This window comes from Neofelis nebulosa, chromosome 2 (genome assembly GCF_028018385.1).
Source record: "Neofelis nebulosa isolate mNeoNeb1 chromosome 2, mNeoNeb1.pri, whole genome shotgun sequence".
Taxonomy (NCBI): domain Eukaryota; kingdom Metazoa; phylum Chordata; class Mammalia; order Carnivora; family Felidae; genus Neofelis; species Neofelis nebulosa.
The window spans coordinates 211,011,583-211,037,934 of record NC_080783.1 but is presented as its reverse complement, the minus strand read 5'-3'; the positions used below and the strand labels follow the sequence as shown (position 1 = coordinate 211,037,934).

The 26,352-nt window shown below is 44.5% G+C and overlaps 1 protein-coding gene and 1 long non-coding RNA gene across 7 annotated transcripts in view; one reads left to right on the top strand and one right to left on the bottom strand.

Annotated features, from left to right (window-relative positions):
* LOC131505431 (protein DDI1 homolog 2) overlaps window positions 1-10,716 on the top strand; it is a 38,667-nt gene extending 27,951 nt beyond the window's left edge. For 2 of the 6 annotated variants that reach the window (XM_058718975.1, XM_058718974.1), the window contains 3 exons: window positions 1,145-1,248; window positions 3,412-3,601; window positions 8,496-10,716. In XM_058718975.1, the coding sequence (XP_058574958.1) occupies window positions 1,145-1,248; window positions 3,412-3,601; window positions 8,496-10,378 (2,177 nt within the window). In that variant the 3' untranslated portion in view covers window positions 10,379-10,716. The other 4 variants (XM_058718979.1, XM_058718980.1, XM_058718977.1 and 1 more) reach the window with 4 other exon arrangements.
* A 1,054-nt stretch (window positions 10,717-11,770) lies between these two features.
* LOC131505433 (uncharacterized) lies at window positions 11,771-23,511 on the bottom strand. Its single transcript, XR_009258393.1, has 2 exons — window positions 22,828-23,511; window positions 11,771-12,624 (listed from the first exon to the last, which is right to left on the bottom strand). It is a non-coding gene; the product is annotated as an uncharacterized LOC131505433 (long non-coding RNA).
* Window positions 23,512-26,352: the final 2,841 nt, after the last annotated feature.

The window sequence follows — 26,352 nt, the reverse complement described above, 5'->3', positions numbered from 1 at the left end:
GCTTAACCGACTAAGTTACCCAGGCACCCCTCAAAATACTTGAGTAAAAGATTAGCGAGTGGTAATTCAAAAACACAAAACTAAGTAGTATGTCACTTAGAAATCATACAAGACTGGGGGCACCTGTGGCTCTGTCGGTTAAGTGTCTTACTTTGGCTCAGGTCATGATCTCGTAGTTCATGAGTTCAAGCCCCACATAGGGCTCTGTGCTGACACCTCGGAGCCTGAAGCCTGCTTTGGATTCTGTGTCTCCGGCTCTCTCTGCCCTTCCCCCGCTCATGCTCTGTCTCTCTCTCAAAAATAAACATTAAAAATTTTTTTTTAAAAATCGTACAAGACTCGGGGCGCCTGGGTGACTCAGTTGGTTAAGCGTCCGACTTCAGCTGAGGTCATGATCTCACAGTCCATGAGTTCGAGCCCCGTGTCGGGCTCTGTGCTGACAGCTCGGAGCCTGAAGCCTACTTTGGATTCTGTGTCTCCGGCTCTCTCTGCCCTTCCCCCACTGATGATCTGTCTCTCTCACTCTCAAAAATGAATAAATGTTAAAGAAAAATTAAAAAAAAAAAATCATACGAGACTCGTAAGAATCATTAAAAAGCTAAGAATGATTGATACAAAAGCCAGGATAGTCGGGAGGGTTGGAGAAGACACGAAGCTATGAGCAGTAGAACATAAGGAACCTCTGAGTTTTGTGTTTCCTAACCGGGGAAATAAATGCATAGGTGTTTGTTTTATTTTGCTTTATTTATTTTTTATTTTTCTTACATTTATTCATTTATTTTTGAGAGACAGAGAGCACAAGTGGGGGAGAGGCAGAGAGAGAGGGAGACACAGAATGTGAAACAAGCTCCAGGTTCTAAGCTGTCAGCACAGAGCCCGATGCGGGGCTCAAACCCATGAACTGGGAGATTGTGACCTGAGCTGACACCGGACAGTCAACCTACTGAGCCACCCAGGTGCCCCCTTCATTGACTTTTAAACTGGTCATTGGGTTCACTGGATTTTCATACTTAACTCACCTGTTTCATGCTTTGCCTTGGCTTTGACTGATTGCAAGAAGCAAGGCACAGAATGCAATCTTTCCAAAGATTGCATGAGGCTTTTGGAGCAAAAATCCGCAATCCCTTCTCTTAATATGCTTTAGCTCAGGTTCAAATTGAAGGAGATTTCCTGGCGTGCTCTTTCTCTATACTTGAGGAACAGCCTATGGACATGCTTCTGGGACTGGACATGCTGAAACGGCATCAGGTAATTAAGTGCTTCACTATCTTTCTGCACTGACGTTTTGTATGTTACATGGGTATGATTGCATCATTTCTCTTGGTTATATATACTAGAAAACTGAGAAAGCATGGCTTTTGAGACTTGGAAAGATCCCTAATTAAGGATGTCATCATACATGGTTTGAAACGATTTATCAGTAGAAATAGAATCTCTTCTTGTGAAATCTCTCTGAATCTGTTAAATCCCGCCATCTGTTTGAGAGTATAATGGGCAACTTGGTTCTCTTGTGTTACTTTCAGTTTCTGATTAGAACTCAGGTAAGTTTTGATGGGTTTGTAGCGGGATCTAGAAAACACATGATGATTTTACTGCTAGTATGAGTTTAGTAAATCCTTCACAGCTTGTCAGTGCTTAAGGAAGAAGGTGTAGATAAGATGCGGGCAGTGGAAATGTTTGTTTAGTATGGGGAGAATGAGTTGTAACTATGTTCATTTACAATCTTTGTATTTCCACTCTGAAATCTAATAATTTGTTTAAAGATAAACTCTTCTGATTGAAGAAGCAATTAGTGTCCACTGGGTGATAAAATTTTCCCAGTAAGGTTTTGTATCTAGGCAATATTTTTGTTTTAATTTTTTTTTTAAATGTTTATTCATTTTTTGGTAGAGACAGAGCGTGAGTGGGGGAGGGACAGAGAGAGAAGGAAACACAGAATCTGAAGCAGGCTCCAGGCTCTGAGCTGTCGGCACAGAGCCCGACGCGGGCCTTGAACACACGGACCGTGAGATCATGACCTGAGCCGAAGTCGGGCGCCCAACCGACTGAGCCACCCAGGCGCCCCCATATCTAGACAATATTTTTATGTCACTAATACTGTTTTTTTTTGTTTTTTTTTTTAATGTTTATTTATTTTGAGAGAGAGAAAGAGAGCAGGAGCGGGAAAGGGCAGAGAGGGAGAGAGAATCCTAAGTAGGCTCCACACTGTCAGTGCAGAGCACAACTCAGGGCTTCATCTCATGAACCATGAGATCATGACCTGAACTGAAATCAAGAATCGGACGTTTAACGGACTGAGCCACCCAGGTACCCCTATGTCATTAATAACTCGTTTTAATACCGAAATCCTATAAAACATATATTGCATTAATATTCTAATCAAGGTGCAGAATTTTAAGTAGAAGGGGTGAGTGAATGCATGTATTAATAAAACCTAATTTATTAACTTGTCACTCTCTCCCCATTTTTTAGTCATGATATCGACCAGTAGTCTTCAGCTTTACAGATAGAAAACGTATACGTGTGTACTGTCCTATGTTAAATAATTAGAAAAATACACAGAAAAGGAGGGTAGTTCTAAGTACGAAATAAAGATTGCCTTGGGGTGCCTGCGTGGCTCCGTTGGTTAAGCGTCCAACTTCAGCTCAGGTCGTGATCTCACAGTTCGTGCGTTCTGTGCTGACAGCTCAGAGCCTGGAGCTTTCTTCAGAGTTGGTGTCTCCCTCTCTCTGTATTAAAAAAATAAGAAGAAAAAAAAAAATAAAGATCGCCTTGCCCATACACCACTTTTGAGATGATTGGTACTTTGTGCAGTAAGCACAATGTAAATAGTAATGTGAATGTATAAATGGTATGTCTCAGTTTTTTAAGAAAAAATCATCTCTGTATGTCTAAAAAGTGGGACTGCTGATTATGCTTGGCCTTTTTCCCAATTTTGTACAGTGGATGTGTATTACATTTAAATTCAGAAATGAACAGAGGTTGGGTTAGACAAATATGTATAAAACTACATCATATAAAGATGATTCTCCTATAAGCTTTTTTTTTTGATTCTGCTATAAACTTTAAATGTTTTAAAAAATACTTAAATATTAGGGGCACCTGTGTGGCTCAATCTTTTGAGCTTCTGACCCGACTTCAGCTCAGGTCATGATCTCCTGGTTTGTGAGTTTGAGTCCTGCATCAGGCTCTGTGCCGACAGCTCAGAACCTGGAGCCTGTTTCGGATTCTGTCTGTCTCTCTCTGTCTCTCTCTGCCCCTCTCCTGCTCACTCACTCACTCTCTTTCTCTCTAAAAAACAAACGAACATTAAAAAAATACTTACATAAAACTTAAATATTTAAATTCAGGATAACTTTTCTGCATGGTGTTTTATCCGCTATCATCCGTCTTTGGTTTCTTCCTTCTAAGTGTTCCATCGACCTCAAGAAAAATGTGCTCGTGATCGGCACGACAGGCTCACAGACCACCTTCCTGCCCGAGGGAGAGTTACCGGAGTGTGCCCGATTGGCGTATGGGGCGGGGCGAGAGGATGTGCGGCCAGAAGAGATTGCAGACCAAGAATTAGCAGAAGCTCTTCAGAAATCCGTGGAGGATGCAGGTATTTGCAGTGGCCATGCTCTGGGATAACTTGCTCGTTGTTGTCAGTGAGCCGGGGAGGTTGGAGCTTGAGAGGGTTTGGGGACCTTTTCAGTTCTTAATCCATGTCATCGTGCTGTCACGGATGTGTTCCTTGTCCTCTCTCGATACGGTAAAGAAAAACTCGGTGTTTCAACAGATCCATTGCTGTGTGCTAGGTATCTTGGGCAGTTATTTGCTTAAGCACATTTTGGTAGGCTTCCTAAAAAATCTTGTTTCCTTTTTCCTAACACAAATTCTTGCAGCAAGCAGACATTTCCTTTTAGTTCTGCAGTTTCCCTGAACATTTATTTTCCTTTCCTTAGGCCCGCTTCCTTTGAAGGATAGCATTGTCGTCCTGACTAAGCAGTCCTGACCTTTTTAATTAATATCTACTCAGAGCGCTGCTACCAGAGACAGAGGAACCAACAATAAGGAGCATAAGTGAACACTAATCAGAATACAGGGTTTATGCTATTAATGAGATTGCATAGTGTGTTCTTGGGCCAAATTAGAACCGTCTGCAAACCCCTGACACGGGGATTCCTAATTCACTTCTTTGTGAGTCTCAGTTGTCTTGGTTTAAGTCTAAAGACCAAGCCAAGTTTTCTTGGGTAAGCTGGAAGGACACATTCTCGATGAAATCCTACCTCCATGTGATCATTTTCCCCATCTGTTCTAAAACCGTGACTGTGGGATGCATTTTCTAGAAACTGAAGAGAATTAACTTTTAAGTTGGGGTTATTTTCAAGTCTTGAGCTATATTCATCAGTGACTAATACCACATGTTGTGTTTTCTGATACAGTAAAATGTATTAGAGCTACAAGTTCAGGGAATAGCTTTCTCCTAAAGACATAAAAGATAGGAGCTTATTAAAAAAAAGAAAAAGGCAGCCAGATTTTGCCAGTGTTTTTATGGAGAGCACCCAAGGTGTAGCCCTGAGCCTCTTTAAATTAAAATGGGTGTGGGTAGCATTTGGACTTTTCCAAGCCGGCTGTGTTCAGTCTGCTCCTTGACACCTTTTGGCACCTTTGAGTTGTACATACAAAATACAGCCTTGGTTGTAGGAAGGGGAATATTCTGAACAGCCATGGAATTAATAGTTTTAAGCTTCCCTGCAAGGCAAGCTTGACTGAGTTTGACATACCCGCTTAGGAGGTTTTACCTGTTTTTAGTAACTTGTCAGTTGAGTCATCATTCTGGGTATTAATAAAATGAGGATGTATTACCATCTTGTGAAATGTCTATTTTCCCCCTACAATGTGGTGTTTTTATTTGAGAAGCACTGGCTGATGATAGCAATGCTTTCTAACCTACTAACAGTTACCCTCTTCGGGTAATTACCTTCTTGTAATAAAAAGTTGAGGAGATGAAAATAGAAACCACAGGTGTTTTCAGGCATAGTGAACAGAATGTGGCAATTCAAACGATTACAAGGAGGGGCTCCTGGGTGGCTTAGTTCGCAGAGCGTGCAGCTCCTAATCTCGGGGTCGAGGGTCTAGCCCTTCGTTGGGCGTAGAGATTACTTTAAAAACATAAAAAAATGAGATGAAAAAATAAAAATAGTTTTCAGAAAAGGATTAAAAGGAAGTGGGTTTTTTGCCCAGAGGATGATATTTTTTTAGTGACGATACATGGCTTGTGCTAATTTTTACAATATTTATTTAAATAGTGAATGAATTCTACATCAGGTCTGTCTTGTTTGGAACGCTGACTTCCCAGTATCTTCAAAATCAAAACTCTGGACATAGTAGGTGAAAGTATTTTTGCCAAAAACCGTTCCTTTGGTGGATACCTTATACCGTAGTATCTTTTATCTTTTCTGTCAGCAGAAAAATAAGTCAGAACAGGAGCCATATCTGATACATTTTCTAAACACTGACTAGAAGAGAAGTTAAGCCAGGACGATCCACTTTCGTTTGTTTTTCTCCCAAAAATAAATGTCAACTGAGAAAGAAATTGGGAAAGTGACTGTCACAAGTGTTCGCTCACCTTGAAGATTGCCATAGCTTGTAATCCCATCCATGGGTCTGCTGTTTCCACCTGTCTCACACGTCTGCCCATGAGTTCCATGTGTGTGGGTGTGTGAGATGAATTCCTTTCCAAGTTCTGTTGAAGATCTGTTGAAGTTGACACGTTGTTCTATGTATCGTGAGAGAATTCAACCAACCAAACTACAGACGCGTTGCCCAACTCTGACTCTACCGGCTCCTGATCATAAGACGGCAGAGGAATGGAGACAATAACCCCGCATGCTGTGTGGTTTGCGTTGTTAACCCAAGTTTGCTTGTCTGTTTCCTAATTCAAACAGAGCGTCAGAAGCCATGATGCATGTAGTGTGTGTGTGCTGCAGCTGGAGTGGGCCCCAGACCAGGTATTTATAGACGCCACGTTCAGCCTTCCATCCAGTTATCGTCTGTGCTCTGAAAGTCTCTGTGTCCGCCGCAGTTTTGGAACTTAGCTTCTGCCATCCGTGTCACCTCGTCTAATCTGGTTACAACCAGCCTGTATATACATCCGTATGTTGGCATGCGTACACATCGAAGTATAGTTTCCGATTTATAGTTTCGTCAACTGTTGTGGAACAGTCCAAGGAGGGGAGGGAGATCCCAGTAAAAGCCAGGTCCATCTGGCCATTGTGAATAGAGCAAATCAAGAATGTCAGCCCCACAGCATGTTGTTGTTGAAGATAACTACACCGTTAGGGGTTTCATGAGCCTGTTTCTTCTGGAAAACTGGAAGTTCCTTTTTCATATCCCTGCACACAACTGCCTAGACTGGTAGAAGGGCACTTCTACCTGAAAGAAATTTTCATTCCGCCGAAGACGAAATCGAGGCTTCGGCCGGGCAAACTTGTTTGGGGGCACAGCTTCAATAACGTGGGCAGCGCTGAGGTTTAATTCTCCCTGAAACGGGAGTTAAGACTTGACTCTTCTCTCCCTAGACTCGCAGAGTCTCCCCGGGAGACACTCTGTTCCCATCTCCCTGGAGTGTAAATTTGGGAGACGGCAGCCTGAGTTTACTGGCTGATTTATCAAGAGGAAAAAAGGCAACTCCCAGCCTCGGGCTTTATACGGGGTTGCAGGCTGGTTGTGATTAGATACCTCGCACTTAATTTCTTCGTTTTTCTCTTTTTCCTTAGAAAGATGGGGTAAAAGTAGGCACAGTTTAATTATTCTTAATATCCATTGTTCTCATCCCCTTCTCCTCACCTGTAGTACTGAGCCTGTCCCCTACGGTCAGCACTTAGGCCAGTGAAGTCTCAGCTCTCGGAGGACTGTGTGCTGCTTTCTTAGCACAAAACACACACTGAGGCCACGTTCTCCTTGACCTGACACAGTGACTGTAACTGGCGTGCCAGTGCCCGAAGGCCATCATCACATGCCCCGTGCTACTTAACTTGGATATTTCACTGTGATGCATCTTTTCTGTTCGCATTAACTCACAACTGAACCTCTTTCAGAGTCGGCCTTAGAGATTGATAAATAAAACTAATAACTGTTTCTAGACACTAATGGATATAATTTACACTGAAGCAAATGCTGTTTTCCTGTTGACCTCTAAACTATATTGTTTCACCAGAAGTCAGTAACTTCCCAACAGAGTCAATGCTTTATCTCATTGTGCTGTTAACCGGTGTTGGATTAGAATGATTTAGAGCCATTTGAATCTGGATTGCTTCCTGACTTCTTAAGGTCAAGCCCCCCACAATGGATGGCAGTCAACACGAAGCATTTGAGTCTGAGAAGCATCTGCCCTGAGAGATTGTATCGTGAAGTAGTTTTTGCTGCCACCCGTTGGCATTTAATTAACAATCTTCTAGTCACTGCATAGAGGTCATTGTTTGTATCGGTGGCCAAAGGAGAGTTGGAATTGATGTTTAATGGCTTCGTGAGGTGGTGTTTGAGCCTGCCACCCTTGAGTGCCCAGTCAGTTGTATTGAGTCTAAATGGTCATTGCCTGTCTGAAAACTATTATGAACCGTCCGCCTTTGCTGCCAGGACCCTACCCCCTTTCCCTGCCCTAAAAGACTTCAGTGTCCTCACTTAGTTGTACCATGTTAATGTGATAAAGTAACTGATAAACCTTTCTAAGGTTGCCGTATTTGGCAAGGTGATGATTGGATCTAATCTGTTTGCTCTTTACCTTTATTTTTGTGCTTTGAGTCCTTGCTCAGACAGCTGTCTCATGATTTGGATCATGGGAGTTTGGATAGAAATGAATTAAATAGAATATTTGTTTCTCTGTCTCCTAGAGAATCCTGAGCATATTCTCCTTTCTCTTTATAATTCCCACTCTGTTCCAGATATAACTGGTTTTAGTCTTGTCGTTTGAAATGCTAAAAGTGCATTGATGTGAGAATCACTCTAGTGCAGAGATCCTCAAAATCTGTAACATGCTTCAGAACCACCTGAAGAGCTTTTTGAAAGTGCAGACCCTTGTGTTTACTCCCAGGGATGGTGCCCCAGAGTGTGCATGCTTAGCAAACAGGATTTCAGGGCAAGTGATAGAACACACTCGGAGAAAACTCTTCTAAGAGGGTCAGACCCACGGAGAATAAAGATACATGAATGTCCTTCAGTCTTGAGCACTAACGCAGCCATTATGTGGATGTTTATTAATGGTACTTAAAGAAAAATACTGAATTACAGTGTACATGTTTTGTTAAGAACGTGCCTATCTCTTATTCTGATGCTGTGATGTTGAATTGTCTACCCCAGTGAGAATGGTTCTTGTATAAGTATCAGTATAAGACAAACCCAAGTTTAAGGGCCTGATTTTGTTCTGTCCTGTTGAGATTTGTATCATCTGAGAAGTGATTGGCCTTTGTAACCTGCTAATTAATCTCTTTTCCTTTCCCTTTTGTTCCATGTAGAGAAAAGTGGTAAAGAAACTACCTCACTGGGAATGTCATCCTTACCAACTTCAGATGGATTTAACCATCCAGCCCATCCTTCAGGACAGAGTCCTGAGATTGGTAATCCTATGAGTCTTGCTCACTCTGTCTCTGCTTCAGGCTGCCCTATCGAGCCCAGTGACCCTGACAGCATTGAACCTAAAGCTCTAAAGGCTTTGAAGGCTTCCGCCGAATTCCAGATAACCTCTGAAAAGAAAGAACATCTTCCTCCACAGGATCTTTCTGATTGTGCTTCTTCAGCAGACAGCGCTCCAGCCATGCCTCTGCAGAATTCACCCGAAGAAGCCATTGTTGCAGAGAATATGGAGAAATCTGCTGAAAGAAGCACCCAGGGCCTCAGATCTCCTCTCCACACAAGACCGCAAGCTAGTTTATCTGTCACGACTGCTAGTGTGCAGGAACCACCGGGGTTTCTAGGTGAAAAGGGTTGGCATCCAGAAAGTCAGAACCCGAGTCAAGGGAACGGCCTTCAGCAGCACAAAGAACCAGGGAATGAACAGCATGAGGTTGTACAACAGAATGCTCTACATGACCAAGAACAGGAACATCTCTGTAACACAGACGACTTTGAACTTCTTGGAGAAAGGCAACAGACTCCACAAAGAAGTGTTGATTTAGAAGCTACAATGAAAGAAGACAGGCTGCAGCAGAATGTGGACCTTCCAGGTACAGAGGAAAATATTCTACCTTCAGGATGCTGTGGCTGCCCCCATTCAGAAACACTCATGGAAGTGGATACAGTTGAAGAATCCCTAGTGGCTGTGCCTAACTCAGCGGATGGTCAGAATGCCAATGTCAAGAACATCGGTGCACCCGATCTCACCTTAGATAATCCCCTGATGGAAGTAGAAACATCAAAATGTAACCCTTCGTCCGAAATTTTGAGTAATTCAATTTGCACTCAGGATTTACAGCTCCCAGACAATAACGTTGAAATGTCTGGAACATATAAAGAAGATGGGGATTGCTCCCCGTCTTTAAGTCTCTGTGGCAGTTGTCAGCCTTCTGTGGAGTCAGCAGAGGAATCCTGCTCATCTCTAACGGCAGCCTTGAAGGAACTCCATGAACTTTTGGTCATTAGTAGTAAACCAGCTTCAGAAAATACATCTGAAGAAGTTATCTGTCAATCAGAAATGGTAACTGAGGGCCAAACAGGTGGGAAGGACCTTTCTGAAAGATGGACCCAACGTGAGCATGTTGTAGTTACCCGGAACGAAGAGCGTTCACAAGTCTCCTTTCATCAGACCGTAACTGTATCGGTGAGGGCAGAAAAGTTAACAGACACTTCAAATGGTGCTGGAGTAGAAGATGTAGAAGATATTAATGTCAGGGATCCAGGTGATGGCCTAGTAACTGATAAGGAAAGTGTCCCTGAGTCTAGGGAATCCGAGAACAAGAGCAGTTCTGACGCTCTAGCCTCAGCAAAAACGTCTAATCAATTACACTGCACCTTAGGTGTAGAAATCTCACCCAAACTTTCAGCAGGTGGGGAGGATGGTGTCAGTCCCACTTCTGAGCAAACAAAGTCCTGGTCCAATTTCACGTTGGTTGAAGATCTGGGTCAGGGCGCACAGAATCCGGTGACAGACGGGCCTGAGACACGGCAGGATGTCTGTCCTGAAGCCGCAGGGCCACTTGTTGACTTTGAACCGCCCACCAGCCACCCATCATCAAGTCCCTCCGTTCTTCCACCACTGATTTTTCCTGCTGCAGACATTGACCGGATTCTCCGTGCCGGCTTCACTTTGCAGGAAGCTCTTGGGGCTTTGCATCGAGTTGGCGGAAATGCAGACCTTGCACTTCTTGTTTTGCTCGCAAAGAACATTGTAGTTCCTACATAACCAAGGAAAAGTGGGCTAAACCATCCTCCATTCCCTTAAAAAAAAAAAAAAAAAAAGCTATAGACACACAACACTCTCTCTCTCTCTCTCTCTCTCTCTCTCTCTTTCACTCACCACGTACACAGTATATGTAGAAACCTGCAAGCAGAATGTTGAGCCAGATTTTTTTTAAAGATTTTTTTCGGCCAAAGTAACTTCTCTCTTGTCTGATGAATTTGTCTATTCTATTTGTTAAAATTTGGGCCTTTTAAATGTATTGGCAGTATGTGCGTACAAAAGCTTTTTATTATCAAGATGATGTATTCTGGAATAAAATTGATGGTTTTGTGTATAGCATACCATTTTAGAATGAGAGTGAGTGCTTTAAAAAGCAGAAGCCATGAGAAACCCTACCACCCATGCAGCTGAAAGCAGATCACCTTCCCACTTTGGCTGTGTCTGTGCTGTAGGCAGGGTATGGCTTGTGGGCTCAATTGTCCATTTACAGACTTGATCACATGGTGTGGTGTTTGGAATTACACTTAGTGCTCTGTGTATTGGTGATGCATCAGTTATAAGAGGAAGTTGAAGAATAATTGAGTGATCTCTGCTAGAGTGGTATGTTTTTATTTGTGTGGTTAGGATTTGGCAGTTTTATGGGGTGAGTTGGGAGGATTTAAAACTTGGGCTGCTCTGTACGCGACAGGCTGCTGCATGGATTGCCGAGTATTTTGGGGTGGGGGGGGGAATCAACATCAGAATGAAACGTGGTGCTACCCAGATAGAAAAGGGAAAAGCGTGTAATTCTGTTTGCAAATGTTTGGTGATGTTTCAAGGACCGGGAGTGAAAATTAATGGCCTGAACGCTGGAATTTACTAGAGAGTGGGTTTGCGAGCATCTTACTGATCTCACCTCAACCCTTAGTGACCAACAATGAACCCAGAGTTCTGCTAAGGGGTTGATTTGCCTGCAGTCCATTTCCTTTCTAAGCTCATCTACTGGGAAGTGCTTCCAAAGCTCAGTGTGAGCCGCGATCGGAGTGAGATATCGTGAAGTGTGATAACCTTGTCGCTGGTTCATCTTGGTGCTTGGAATGGTCAGCCTGTTTGGTGAGTGGCCTTTACGGCAATGGAAATAGTAATGGCAGTTCCTGACTCAAGTGGCCTTGGTAGAGATTTCCATCCCTTTCTTTCCTCAGGAGTTCCTTTTTTAAAGCAGGCGGCGTCACATTTGTGTTTACCATGTCAAGGTAGAGTGGGGCATAGTATATAGATGTATTTATTGTGGCCTTTTTTTATATGAGGACTAGCCCTTGGAAATCATTGTCCTGTGGGCCCCACTGTGCAATAATCCTACTGGATAGATTTTAGGTAGTTTTTCCCAGAAAATAAATTATCTTATGTACCCAGCAGGAATCTGAAATCTTGGTTTTATTGAAAAGAATTTTGAGAATGACTCCTGATTCCAAGCTAGAGTTTGCAATGTGTTTGAAACAGATGCTTCGAAAGGGTGATTCGTGAACTTAGTGTTAAATGATTTTGTGTGAAGTCTTACTCTCTTTGCAAGCTTATTCTTTCTTTCAAAATTCAAGTCATTGAGCACAATCAAAACGGAGGCTCATATCTCAGGAGTTTTTGACATTTTCATTTGGGGGCACTTAGAGACCTTTCTCTTCTGTCCTGTTCCGTCTCCTTTTCTTTTTGCTGTGACGTTTGTATGTATGTTGTGAGTCTTCAGTGATGTGGCAGAAAGTCACATAGATTCATCATGATCCTCCGAAATTGGGAGATGGTTGGCAGAAGGAGTTGTGGTTTACTGTCTTCACGAGGGCGCTCCGAACAGCAGGTCAGCCAGGTTGTCTTTAAGATGTTCTTTGAGACAATCACATGCTGCAGACCCTTTTGCCTGCCCCACACCAAAGACGTAAGATGCACTAGGAAACCGCGTGTAGGATTTCTGTCAACCGACTCTTAGAGCTGCGACCATAATTAAGTAGTTGGTGCTATGAGGGAAGCAAAATCCAGTAGCAATGCAGTGGCCCCTGTATTTGCTTTATGGATGGTAACTGGGAATTTATTCTAAGCTAATAAATCTTTAGGGTTATAAAGTGGGGTGGGTGTGAGGTGGGGGAAGTTATCAGTGACAACAGACCCCTCCCAAGAGGCCTTCTGGGTGAAGACGGGCCTCCTAGTCTTTCTGAGCAGTGGCACACTGCTCAGCGGCTTGGCCACTGAATTTTCACAGTGCGGAGATCTGGGAATCCATCCTAGGTAGAATACAGAATATCAGTGTGGAAGAGGTTTTATTACAATAGCTTTTTACGTATGTATATTTATTTTTAGGAGAAAATCGAATAGGCCTATAGTTGTACATGTATTCTCCTTAGGAGTACCTTGAATGAATGAGCTGAACCCTCTTGCCAGATAGCCTTGTCCTTTTTCATCATTTATTTTTCAGTGTATAATTGCTTTGGATCTTTAAAACTTTATTTTCCTGTCCCATCATTTGTATGAACGTAGAGTTGCTGACATTATTAGGATTTTGAATAATTTTAAATCACGCAGTTCTTAAAACACAAAGGGAATTAAGGAACACGACACTAGTGAACTTTGTCAGTTTTACTAAAAGTGCAGAGATTCGAGATTAACTTCTCTAAAAATGAGGTAAAATCATTGTGAACTCCTCTGGTGGCCAACAGAACTGATCCTGGCCAGCCATCGACAGTAACGGGCCACCTTACTGGATGGCTTCTTTGCCGTAACCAGTAACGGACAGTTCTGTGGTCAGTGCTCCCCTCCAAGGGTGGTCTCTGTTTACTCACCAGAGAGAGGAGAAGGTTGTCCTTCCTGGAGGACTTCTGCAGTTTACCTTAAGTTGATTTCCATGGGTAGGAATGTGCTTGGTGACCAGACAGCTGTGCCTAACACAGCTGTAGATTTTGCCCACTGAAGCTGGGAAGAAGGATTTCCGCTTGTACCTGTGTAGGCCCCCCGGGCCCCAGCCGGCAACCTTCATCCCTCAGTTTGGGCTTTAGGCGTTAACATCTAAAGATTACCAGTGGCTTGGCAAAGAGAATGGGATAGGTGGTGGGTGGGTGTTAAAACTGGTCTGCCTTGGAGCCTATGAAACCTCCCAGCGCTCCTTGTCTCCATATGTACTAAAGGAAGACACAGCCCGTGTGGGTTTTTTTTTTTTTTTTTTTTTTTTTTGTCCAAAGCATTTCTCTAGCAAGAGGGTTGCATAAAAATGGAAAGACACATGAGACTTTGTGTCACCAATTTTGATAACCAGTTAAAACTGGAATCTGCCTGTTCTTCCCTTAGCACAGCTTTCTCTCTCTAGTAAAAGCCATAAAAACTTCATTGGTTTAACCATCAGCTCATATGTATATATACATGTGTGATTGACAAATAGCCTACAGTTAATTTTACATGGAATGAAAAGCAAGCAATTTTTCTATTTACAGATATATCCTCCACATACGGTGGCTTTTATCCCACCATGTATATAAAAACAGCCTTGCCGGTAACCAGCCAGGAAAGTTGCAATGCTTCTGATTTCCTTTTCCTACCTGTTTGCCACCTGCAGTGAGAGCAGGCAGCATAATTGAACTGCTGTGTGTTTCAAACTTGTTATCACCGGTAACATATCCTAAGAGAAGCTAACTAGATTATGCATTCTTCCAATCTCTAGCACAAATACCAAAAAGCCAAATTTCTCCTTTGAATTTGGTTACTTAGTATAGTCTGTGGCTGAGTTAGAAAGAAACCGTTATCAAGAGTTTCCCTTCCTAGAAGATGAATGTTAACGTTTTAGGAGTTCCATAAAATAGCTTTTTTCCTGGAAGAATTAAAAACGCCAATTCCTCGAAGACCAAGTAAATTTAAAGCGTGTCCTTGAGAACTGTGGAAATGTAAATTCATGGCTCAAGCTCTGTATCTTAGAGGTCCCTCGGTGTTAGTGAGGTGTTCCTAGGAGTTCGTTGAGTTAAGATTTTAGGGGTAAACCTTTGAAGTACTTGATTTTCTCTTGTGCCTTAGTTTCTCCAAGTAGCAGAGGCATCACATTTTGGTGGGGAGTGAAAGTGGAAATATCAGGGAGAAAGTTTGAAAATGGCCTTCCTAGAAATAGAGGGCGTGCATGGAGTGGTCCTAAGACTCACCTTCGATTCAGAATTATCCTGCACCAAATCATTAGATTTCCCTAGACGGAAAAAATTCCAATAGGGCTTTTTTGCATTGGGAGTACCAGAAAATGGTTTCTAGATGTTTATTAGATTTTTCTTCATTGCACTATCAGTATTGTGGCGGTTAAGACACAGAAAAAGTTTGAGAAAATCTGGTACTCTTGAGGCCTATACAGTATGAGTCTTTGATTAAGAATTCATTGATTCATGGGGCACCTAACTGATTCAGTCGGTGGGGCAATGTGACTCTTGATCTCGGGGTCGTGAGTTCTAGCCCCATGTTGGGGTAGAGTTTACTTTAAAAAAAAAAAAAATCGATTGATTCAAACATTAAGTGCCTGTGTGCCAGGTACTGGTGAGTACTGAGAACACAGGGGTGACTAAACCAGATTAGGAGCCTGTCCTCATGAAGCTTTGTCTAGTAAGGAGACATGAAGCAAATTTTAGCTTTAGGAGAAGGATCTGCTTTTGCCTATTAGCATGGTTTTATTTTAAAAGTCATACTAGAATGATTTGGTTCAAATTCAGAGAGTGGGAAAATCAGGCTCAAAATGGAATTCAATGCTTATTTAGAGCTTAAAACTGCTCTAAAATGTTTTTTTTTTTAATTTTTTTTATGGAATCAGAAACCAACAAAAAATGTTCAAATATTTATAGGAATACTTGAAGAAATCAGTATAAATTATTTGCAAGTAATTTATGCTGCTGGGGTGGGGTGGGCAGGGTAGAAGTCCAAGGTAAACGGGAGAGATCCCAAATATGTAGCCGTGACCGTGATCTTTCCCTCCCATCAGGGCATCCTTCCACGCAGGGTACAAATGTGGAGTGTGCCGGGGTATCCTCTCCCTGCCCGCCCCCCACCTTGAGCATGGCTGCTCTGGAATACTGACCATCTGGTCCCGTGGGACTTAGAGGATTCTGTGGCATTTGCTGCTTTAAAACAGTGGAATCTAGAGCAGAAAATGAAGCAAAGTTCTGGGACTGGGTGGTGGGCAGAATTATTCACAAGAGGATTCGAGGCTCTACCAGATCTCTCAGCAGGATCGCTCCATCAAAAGAAAATTCGTTAGCCCATTCTTTAAAATGTCACCGCGTATGTTGTAATCCTGAGGCATACAACCTGACTGCTAGTGACTTCTGAGGCTTACCATTAGAAAACTCCCAAGTTCATCGGATACTTCTTGGTGATTGGTAATTTAGATCCTCTGGGGGGCTGTAAAAGGTGAGGGGGATATAGCTGGTAAGTTTCAGGGCACAATGTTAAGGAATAAACTCTACAGAGAAAATGGCTCAAGGGTGTAGGAGTTAGAGAATGTTTCTTTTACCTTAAAAAGTTAGGCAGATTATCGAAGACGTGGGGTGGGGGTGTAGAATACAAAATTAGAATTTTTACAGAACTCTATTTCTCTCTAAGTATGTACCATACGAAGGTTCTCATTAGCCGACTTGGGGAAGGGGCATGCTGGCTTATTCTTCCCTGGGAAAATCCGTGTCTGGTGGGAAATGATTTTGTTACCAGGAGCTTGCTCTATGTGCAACGTTGACCGAACGCGTCTGTGGTTTAGAGGAAGGTAGACCTCTCTTAATCTCCTACCAGAGGCAGTCAGACGAGCCATTTGGTTTCCAGATTCCTTCAGCCTGAGATGACCTGATGCCGACCAGACAGTTTTCTTTCCCTGCAGGCCCCACAGCTTTCTGAGTTTATGCACCCTATCTGGGACCTTTCTCTCTGAATGATTATATCCCATTCTCTGTTCTCTCCATCACCCTTTTCAGATAGTTCTGGTGATGCACTCAGAGCAGTTCAACATACTGGTCATACTTGCTTTTCTCACCGTGCACGTACAGCGAAAATTGATGATGCTCATTGTTACTCAAAGTCCCATCTTCATGGCGAGTTGAGCTAATGGCCTTTGCTCTCAAGGAAGCCTTGTTTACCAGTTTTGTAGCCACACTTGGCAAATCTTAGCAAACAGAAACCCTTCTCGAACCCTTTTATTTGTTCTTGCAATTGCTCATGTATTGCTTTTCTGACTTTTCTTTAAGCTTTGAGACTACTGCATCTTTAAAAAGCTAGGCAGATTGGCAACATAGGCTCGCCAATAGCTTAGTCACTCCATAGCGCTTTGGTTTTGAGAGTTGGGAAACTCAGAACTTAAGGGAACCAAACTCAGGAATCCCACAGTTGGCTGCACTGTGCCCTTGGTTTAGGGGCTGGACATAGGACCTGTCTGCAGCTGAGTGAACTAGATGCATTTGGGTTTGAGTTTTTGTCACATACTGAAATGTTAAGTCAGCCCTAAATAATCAAAACACTTTATTTTTCTTTTTTTAATAGGAACTTTCTGAAGAAAAAGTGATGTGTAAAACATTTGATATTTAATAAGACAATAAAGTTTTTATCATAAGACTCTTGTTTGATCAGTTTCTTTTAAATTGAGATGGTTACTTCACTTGAGTCCTGATCTGTCTGTCTCCCTGCCCCTTTGAACAGCTTGTACCCGGGCACCGTGATTCGTGAGCCAGCTGCCTGTACCTCAGAAGAAATGGGTTGTGCCCAAGCCCTTAAAGTTAACTTCCAGATGACCACTACAGGGGCACGGCTATCTGAGCATGTCAGAGACTGTGCATTTGTGCCTGTGTGGGCAGCCGATGCCCTGGAACAGACATAACGCCGTGGTAGGGTGTCGTGGTTAGATTAGCCTCTAGAGCCAGGCTGCTCTGGCACTTACTGGCTATGTGACTTCGGGTAAGTTTCCTAACCTTTCTGTGCCTCTGTTTCCTCAGCTGTAAAATGGGGACATTCTGGATGGTTTGTAGGGATTAAATGAGTTAATACTTCCAGAACAGTACCTGGCACATACTAAGTGCTCATTAGGTATTAGCTAGTATTATTCATTGTGTCCCGTAAGGGGTTTGAGAATGCGAAATGCAGTTCCCAGAAGTTGGGCGGTTCCAAGAGCCAGATGTGGCTCTGCCCCATGCAATCCGTCATTCAGGGTCCTAGGCTGCCGGGGCTCTGACCTTTTCAACACGTGACTTCCAAGATGACCTTGGATATCAGCATCCACTGACGGGAGAAGAGAATGAGGGTTGTTCGTGGAAGTTTTTCTACCAGGCCTGGAAGTGGTGCGATCACTCCTGTATCCGTCTCCCTGGCTTGGTATCCAGACGGCCATACCGAAGCACAAGGGAGGCCGTGAAGTGCAATCTACTCACGTGCCCAACGTGACGAGTACAGTTAGGGTCATCTAGCAGTGTTTCAACTACTACCCAACACCCCCCAGGGAGATGGCTCCATATACACACATATCCAGGTACTCAACTGACTTCAGTCCAGAATCCCCTGTGATCCCCTGCCCTCCTTCACGTCTTGATTGTGGCTTTTTATTGTTTAGCAAACTGAACTTGAGATAAATTATCTTGCTCCTGCACCTTGGGGTGCAGGGACAGAATAAACCGCATTAGCAAATCCCTTAACAGAAAAGAGAACAGGAAGTGCAACCCTTGTGAAGGGGTTGGGGAAACTCCTCTGCTTAAAACTCCAATTATCTTCAGTGGAAGGAACTCCCGTATCCATTGTCCATGGTCCCATCTGAAGCAGGTGCTAGGTCTCTACCTTCCTTGGGAGCTACACAGCTCTCTTGGCTTCCTGTTGGCACAAGTCTAGAGGACTGGGGGTTGGTCTGAAGGCTTGGAAGAGAGGCTGTGGCTTTTGAACTCTGGATTTGTGGTTTCTTTGGCAAAACAACTTCCTCCGTCACCGTGGCCTTCTGATTATCTGCTCCAGTCAATCCTCCGTTACCAGTAACCACACTCAAGAGTTCTTTCGTGTACACAGTCCTCAAGCAGGACTTCATTTCCTTATACAACCCTGCATTCAAGGGTTGTATAAATTTCTTAGCTCTATTCCTTTCCAGTTTGGCTTGCGACAAGCCAGTTCTTTCCTAAACTTTGGTCTTTCTCATAGTGTAAAAATCAACACACAAACATGAGTTTTCAACCCTTCCTCGTAGACCTGAACTTGGGCTATGTGTTAATGTAGTCAACCATCCAAGCTGCCACGGGAGAGTCTTAGTAGATGTTTTGCCACTGAATTTTAAAGGTCTCCTATTTTTCTAGCCTCCCTAGATCAGTTTGCTTCCTGACCACCAAGACAGGGTCTTTTGGGTTTTTATGGTGACTATCCCATTTCAGTACCAAGTTCTGTATCAGGATAGGCTAACCGCTGTAACATACTCAACCCAAATGTAAGTAGCTTAACACAATAGAACCTTATCTCTCCTTAACTAACAGTCCAAGTCAGTGGAGGCAGGAGGGCTCTTCACACTGTCATTCAGGAAACAGGCTTTCAGCATCTCTGCCATTTTCGCCCTGCTTCCAAGGTTGCCCTGGTCTACATTCGATTGGAAGATGATAGAAGAGAGAGTCGAGCTCAAGTGGTTTGTACAGGCCAGACCTGGAAACGGTACCTGTCCCTCCCTACACACAATCGATGAAAACCACGTAACTGGCCACACCTAGCTGAAAGACGAAACGTAGAGTAGCTCTGTGCGCGATAAGAGATTAACTAGCCCAGTTTTTGTCTTGGAAAGAATATCCGCCTTCTAATGTCTGCTCAGGGGACAGAGTCTCGTCTTGACTCCCGGTTACGTATTCACAAATTGAGACCCCTCATTCTGAACTACTGGGAGTCAATTACTTGTTGAGGGTTGCAGGATGATCTCTTTTCTATCCTAAAGCTTGTAAATGCCGTGTGTTTCATTTTTTACAAAAAACGTTCAAGTAACATAAGATTAATGATTTTGAGATTAATGAGTAACTTGGAAACACCTTTGAGGGGTTAGCCAATGTGGAGTCATTGCTTTGTGTATGGTTTGTATTGTGGGGTCTTCACTTGAGAAGATTTCAGTGGACCTCCCCTCCCTTATCCTGTGACCATCCCTTGCCTGTCTAATAAGAAGGACGACGGCTAGTTGGAGGTGAGAATTATGTTGCCATTCTTCAGATCTCAATCTTTTGATAACCATTTGAAAATGGTTATAGAGTGATGCAAAATGTGAGACATAATTAGTTACTAGCAGAAAGAATTATGGGTCCTTGGCACAGAGAAAGGCGAATTCACTACATCTTTATGAAAACAAAAAATGGGGTAGCTGGGTGGCTCGGTCGGTTGGGTGTCCGACTTCGGCTCAGGTCATGATCTCACAGTTGGTGAGTTCGAGCCCCGCGTCGGGGTCTGTGCTGACAGCTCGGAGCCTGGAGCCCGCTTCGGATTCTGTGTCTCCCTGTCTCTCTGCCCCTCACCCACTCACACTCTGTCTCTGTCTCAAAAATAAAGCAAACATTTTTTAAAAATTAAAAAGAAAAAAAATCGAGCTAGAGTGCTTTGGTTCCTCCTAAGGAGTTACTAAAAGCCGACATTTTCCCTTTTAGACTCCAGGTATCTGAAATCACAGAGCCCTGCGCTGGAAATACTCCACCCACACCCCACACCTGCTCCTCTCCGTTTTCCCCGAGAAATCGATGGCAACATCATCCTTCCGGTTGCTCACTCCAAAACCTTGGCTCTTCTTTCTCAACCTACATCCAATCCATCCGAAAGCCTGTTGGCTTCACTTCAAAACATCTTCAAAATCCCATCATTTCTAGAACCCCGGTCCCAGGACCCCTCACCTCTCGCCTGGGTTACCCCAGTGGGTCTTCCTGTCCACCTGCATTCTGTTCTTCCTTAACACAACAGCCAGCCCGCCCCTCTCCTTAAAACCCTTCAGTGGGGCCCCTTCCCACTCGGATAAAAGCTGAAAGTCCTTACGATGTCTCCAAGGCCCCCTACCCGCCTCTCCGCCTTCCTCTCCTGCCTCCTTCCCCTCCTCACTCGTCTTCTGAGCCACCCTGACCCTCCGTGTTCCTTGAGTTCTTTCTCGCCCTCGAGCCTTTGGATCTGCTGTCTCCTTAGTCTGGAATGCTCTTTCCTCCGACACCGTCGTGGCTTTTTCTCTCACTTCCTTCAGGTCTTTCCGCAACTATCACCTCCGTAAAGGCCTTCTCTGGCTACCTGATCTGAAATTGAAGCCACCCACCCACCCCCTTCCATGTCATTTCCCTTCATTCTTCTCCGAGGCACCAACCACTGCCTAACATCCTTGCATTTCGCTTCTTGTCCACTTCCTTCCTCCCCGTCAGAAAGAAACCGCGGGAGGGTAGGGATTGATGCCTGTCCTTCTCACCGCTGTATCCCCAGTGCCTAGAGTGGTGCCTGATGCAGAGCGGTGAGTAAGTCCATGAGCACCATCATGCTGCTGCGATTTCTCGTCTCAAAGGCCCCGAGGGGTTGTCCCGTAAGTGGAGTGACATAGCAGAACTGGGCCTGAAACCGGGCCAGGCCACCGAGGTCAGTTTGCAGGCTTAGGAATTCTAGCCTAGGATGACTGCTGAGTTTGAGTTTAGCATAGATTTTGAAAGAGGACTTTTTTTTTTTTTTTTTTTTTTTAAGTAATCTCTACACCCAATGTGGGGCTTGAACTCATGATCCTGAGATCAAGAATCGAATGCTTTTCAGACTGGGCCAGCCAGATGCCCTGAAACAGTACTAATCTGGGACGTAGACAAACAGCACCCCTCAGTTGATGGTTGTGTAGGCTTGGACTATACTGTCTCATCCTTTACCTTCCTAGGATGGAAAAGCCCAAATCAGGTGTAAAGAGAAGTGACTTTATGTTGGGTCCCACTTCTCTTCCATCCCTTTATTTCTACGGCCAGCTACAAAGGTTTTTTGCATCCCTATTGGATTACAAATTAAGCAGAAGGTGGGGCGCCTGGGTGGCTCAGTCAGTTAAGCATCTGGCTTTGGCTCGGGTCATGATCTCACGGTTCGTGAGGTTGAGCCCCGCATTGGGTGAGCTTAAGCCCGGATTCTCTCTGTCCCTCACTCACTCGTCTTCTCTCTCTCACAATAAAATAAATAACTTTAAAAAATTAAGCAGAAGGGGCGCCTGGGTGGCTCAGTCGGTTGAGCGTCCGACTTCGGCTCAGGTCACGATCTCGCGGTCCGTGAGTTCGAGCCCCGCGTCGGGCTCTGGGCTGATGGCTCAGAGCCTGGAGCCTGTTTCAGATTCTGTGTCTCCCTCTCTCTCTGCCCCTCCCCCGTTCATGCTCTGTCTCTCTCTCTCTCTGTCTCAAAAATAAATTTAAAAAGTTAAAAAAATTAAAAAAAATAAATAAATAAAATAAAAAATTAAGCAGAAGACATTAATTCAACAAACATTGAGTATCATGTGCCAGACACAGAGTTGATGCTGTGAATACATCATCGCATGAACTGAGCAAAGGCATAGAGTCCTAGGGAGCTTATACCATAGCAGTCTCTTTGAGGAGTGACGCCAATAAGAACATGACAGGTAGTAATAAATCCTACAACAAAAATTGAGTAGATTTCTATGTTGGAAGGGACTAGAGACTCCTTAGTGTTGAATAATCAAGGAGAAAGGTCTTCTGAGAAGCTAACATTTATTTTATGTAAAAAAAAAAAAAATTTTAGGGGCGCCTGGGTGGCTCAGTCGGTTGAGCGTCCGACTTCGGCTCGGGTCATGATCTCGCGGCTTGTGGGTTCGAGCCCCGCGCCGGGCTCTGTGCTGACAGCTCAGAGCCTGGAGCCTGCTTCGGATCCTGTGTCTCCCTCTCTCTCTGCCCCTCCCTGACTTGTGCTCTGACTGTATCAAAAATAAATGAACTGTATGGGGCGCCTGGGTGGTGCAGTCGGTTAAGCGTCCGACTTCAGCCAGGTCACGATCTCGCGGTCCGTGGGTTCGAGCCCCGCGTCAGGCTCTGGGCTGATGGCTCGGAGCCTGGAGCCTGTTTCCGATTCTGTGTCTCCCTCTCTCTCTGCTCCTCCCCCGTTCATGCTCTGTCTCTCTCTGTCCCAAAAATAAATAAAAAACGTTGAAAAAATAAATAAATAAATGAACTGTAAAAAAATTTTTTTTTATTAAAAAAATTATTTTTATTTTTTTTTAATTATTTTTAACGTTTACTTATTTTTGACACAGAGAGAGAGACAGAGCATGAGCAGGGGAGGGGCAGAGAGAGAGGGAGACACAGGATGCGAAGCGGGCTCCAGGCTCCGAGCTGTCAGCACAGAGCCCGACGCGGGGCTCGAACCCACAACCCGTGAGATCATGACCCGAGCCGAAGTCGGACGCTTAACCGACTGAGCCACCCAGGCGCCCCGGAACCGTGCTCTTTACATCTCATAAGTGTGACCTCCTCTGTGCTTCATCTTACCTGGTGGAAGAAGAAACAGCATGGAGAAGGAGTACTCCTTGCTCAGAAGCCCAGCTGAGAAGTCGATCGCTTTATTTCTATTCACGTTCCGTTAGAGAGAACTTGATGGGATAGCTGTGCCCACTACAGAGGAGGACGTAATCTGGCCCTGGGCCTGGCTACGACGCTGTCACTGTGGAGAGAGCGGATTTTGGTGAATAGCTGGGCGGCCCCTGCCACACTGGGGAAGAGCATCCCTGCACAGGTCCTCAGGTGTGAACGCACGAGGACGGCACAAGGGCTGGCACAGGTCGCGGCACGCACCAGCCGAGGGCTTGGGAGATGAGTCAGGGAGAGAGGCTGGACCAATCAGCTGTGACCTTGGAGGCCAGAGAAGAGTCCGGATGTCCTTCCAGATGCCGTGACATGAAGATATGGAGGCGTTGAAGTTGGGAAGTTGGGGCAGCTGGGTGACTCAGCTGGTTAAGCATCCAATTGTAGATTTCGGCTAACGTCACGATCTCAAGATTCGGGAGATCAAGCCCCACATGGGGCTCTGCACCATCAGGGATCCTCTCTCTTCCCCTCTCTCTGCCCCTCCCCTGCTCTTTCTCTCTCATTCATGCGTCTGCTCTCTCTCTCTCTCTCTCTCAAAAATAAACAAACTTAAAAAAAAATAAACTAGGAGGTGGAATGACTTCCCAGTTTTCACCAAACTGTCTTGCTGACTGGACAGTGATGAGGAAGGAACTGGATGTTCAACATTTTTAAAAATTTTTTAATTAAAAAAAATTTATTTTAGAGAGAGAGGGTAAGTAGGGGAGTAGGGCAGAAGGAGCGAGAGAATCTCAGGCAGGCTCCCTGCTCAGCATAGAGTCTGACACAGGGTTCAAGCCCACGCCCCTGGGACCATGACCTGAGCCGAAATTGAGAGTTGGTCACTCAACTGACTGAGCCACCCAGGTGCCCCTCGACATTAAAAAAAAATGGATTGTTATTATTTTTAGCAATCTCCACACCCAACATGGAGCTCGAACGCACAGCCTCCAAATCAAGAGTCACACGCTCTCGCAACTGAGCCAGCCAGGTCCCCTGGATGTTCAACATTTTCAAATAAAATCACCTGGGCACACCTGGCTGGCTCAGTTGGTGGAACCTGCAACTCTTGATCTTAGGGTTGTGAATTTGAGCCCCACATGGGATGTGGAAATGACTTAAAAATGAAATCTTTTTTTTTTAATTTTTTTTTCAACGTTTTTAATTTATTTTTGGGACAGAGAGAGACAGAACATGAATGGGGGAGGGGCAGAGAGAGAGGGAGACACAGAATCGGAAACAGGCTCCAGGCTCTGAGCTGTCAGCACAGAGCCTGACGCGGGGCTCGAACTCACAAACTGCGAGATCGTGACCTGAGCTGAAGTCGGACGCTTAACCGACTGCGCCACCCAGGCGCCCCAAAAATGAAATCTTTAGGGGCACCTGGGGGTGAGCATCCAACTCTTTATTTTGGCTCAGGTCATTGATTTCATGGTTTGTGAAACTGAGTCCCACTTCAGGCTCTGCACTGACAGCTTGGAGCCTGCTTGGAATTCTCTCTTTCCCTCTCTCTCTGCCCCTCCCCTGCTTTTGTCTCTCTTCCCAAACAAATAAGCTTAAAATAATAATAATAATAATAATAATAATAATAATAATAAATATCTCTAAAAAATAAAGTAAAATAAAATAAATCACCTGGACTAAAGCTGCTTGTTTTGATTTACCCAGTCCTAGATCTCTAGATCGTCTGCACTTGTGGGCGCCAGAGTTAAAGTGTAGGAACCCGAGGCTTGCTGTGATGTACCCCCAGCCCCTCCTATCTCCCCTCTCAGGGACTCAGCTTCACAAGCCTGATGACCAAGGAAATATTTACTCCCTCCGCTGGAAACACAAATATATTTGCCTTGAGTTGAGGAGCCAGGGAGGAAATAGTCGCTTAAACCACCCTCCACCTTCCCCCCCCACCAAGTTTTTATCTAAATTCCACTTAGTTTGGGGGCTCCTGGGTGGTTCCGTCGGTTTAGCGTCCAGCTTTGGCTCAGGTCATGATGTCATGGTTCGTGAGTTCGAGCCCCACATCGGGCTCTGGGCTGACAGCTCGGAGCCTGGAGCCTGCTTCGGATTCTGTGTCTCCCTCTCTCTCTGCCCCTCCCCTGCTCACGCTCTGGCTCTCTCTCTCTCTCTCTCTCTCTCTCTCAAAAATAAATAAATAAATAAATAAATAAATAAATAAATAAATAAAACACATTCCAGTTAGTTTACATTCCAGTGTAATATTTATTTCAGGTGTAGAGTTTGATGATTCAACACTTCCAAACAACACCCAGTGTTCATCACAAATGCCCTCCTTAATACCCATCACCCATTTAACCCATCCATCCCCCTGCCCACCCCCGCTTTTTTAAAAAAAATTCTTAGAGAGATAGAGCAAGCAGGGGAGGGGCAGAGAGAGAGGGAGACAGAATACCTAGCAGGGTCCGTGTTGTCAGCACAGAGCCTGAGGCGGGGTTCCAGGGCATCAACTGTGAGATCATGACCTGAGCTGAAATCAAAGTTAGACACTTAACTAACTGAGCCACCCACGTGTCCCTGTTTGTTTGTTTTAAATGAGCCAGTCCAATGGGGCACCTGGGTGGCTCTGTTGGTTAAGCTTCTGACTTCAGCTCGGGTAATGATCTCGTGGTGTGGTCCGTGAGTTTGAGCCCCGTGTTGGGCTCTGTGCTGACAGCTCAGAGCCTGGAGCCTGCTTCGGATTCTGTGTCCCTCTCTCTCTCTCTGCCCCAACCCCTCTCACGCTCTCTGTCTCTCAAAAATAAATAAACGTTAAAAAAAAACCTTTTGTAAATGATCTAGTCCAATGACCTTTTAAGGATGTGGCAGGATAAAGCTGCTAGACTTTTCTCCTATCTTTTTCCTCTCTGAGGCAGCGCACATCTTTGGAAAGAAGAGTAAAGACGAGCTGGTGGCCAAGACTGTGGACTTTCTATGATGTGACTTCTTTCCCAACTTCATCCCTCGCCTGATGGATTGTGCAGTTGGGAGGTCAGGACAATATTGAAGAAGAAGAAGAAGAAGAAGAAGAAGAAGAAGGAGGAGGAGGAGGAGGAGGAGGAGGAGGAGGAGGAGGAGGAGGAGAAGAAGAAGAAGAAGAAGAAGAAGAAGAAGAAGAAGAAGAAGAAGAAGAAGAAGAAGAAGGAAGTCATCTTTCCTGTGACACTGATTTGGAAACTAAGAGTGATTTGCCCGGGGCCTTAGCATGAGTCAACTGAGCGTCTCAACTCCTCATGCCTCAGAGTCTCATGCACTTTCCACATGAAGGAGCTTCGAGTTTTTTTTTTTTTTAATGTTTATTTCTTTTTTAGAGAGATAGTGAGGGGTAGGGGAGGGGCAGAGAGAGAGAGGGAGACAGAGGATCCAAAGTGGGCTCCGTGCTGACAGCAGAGAGCCTGAGCTGGGGCTCGAACTCACGAACCACAAGATCATCACCTGAGCTGAAGTCAGATGCTTAAC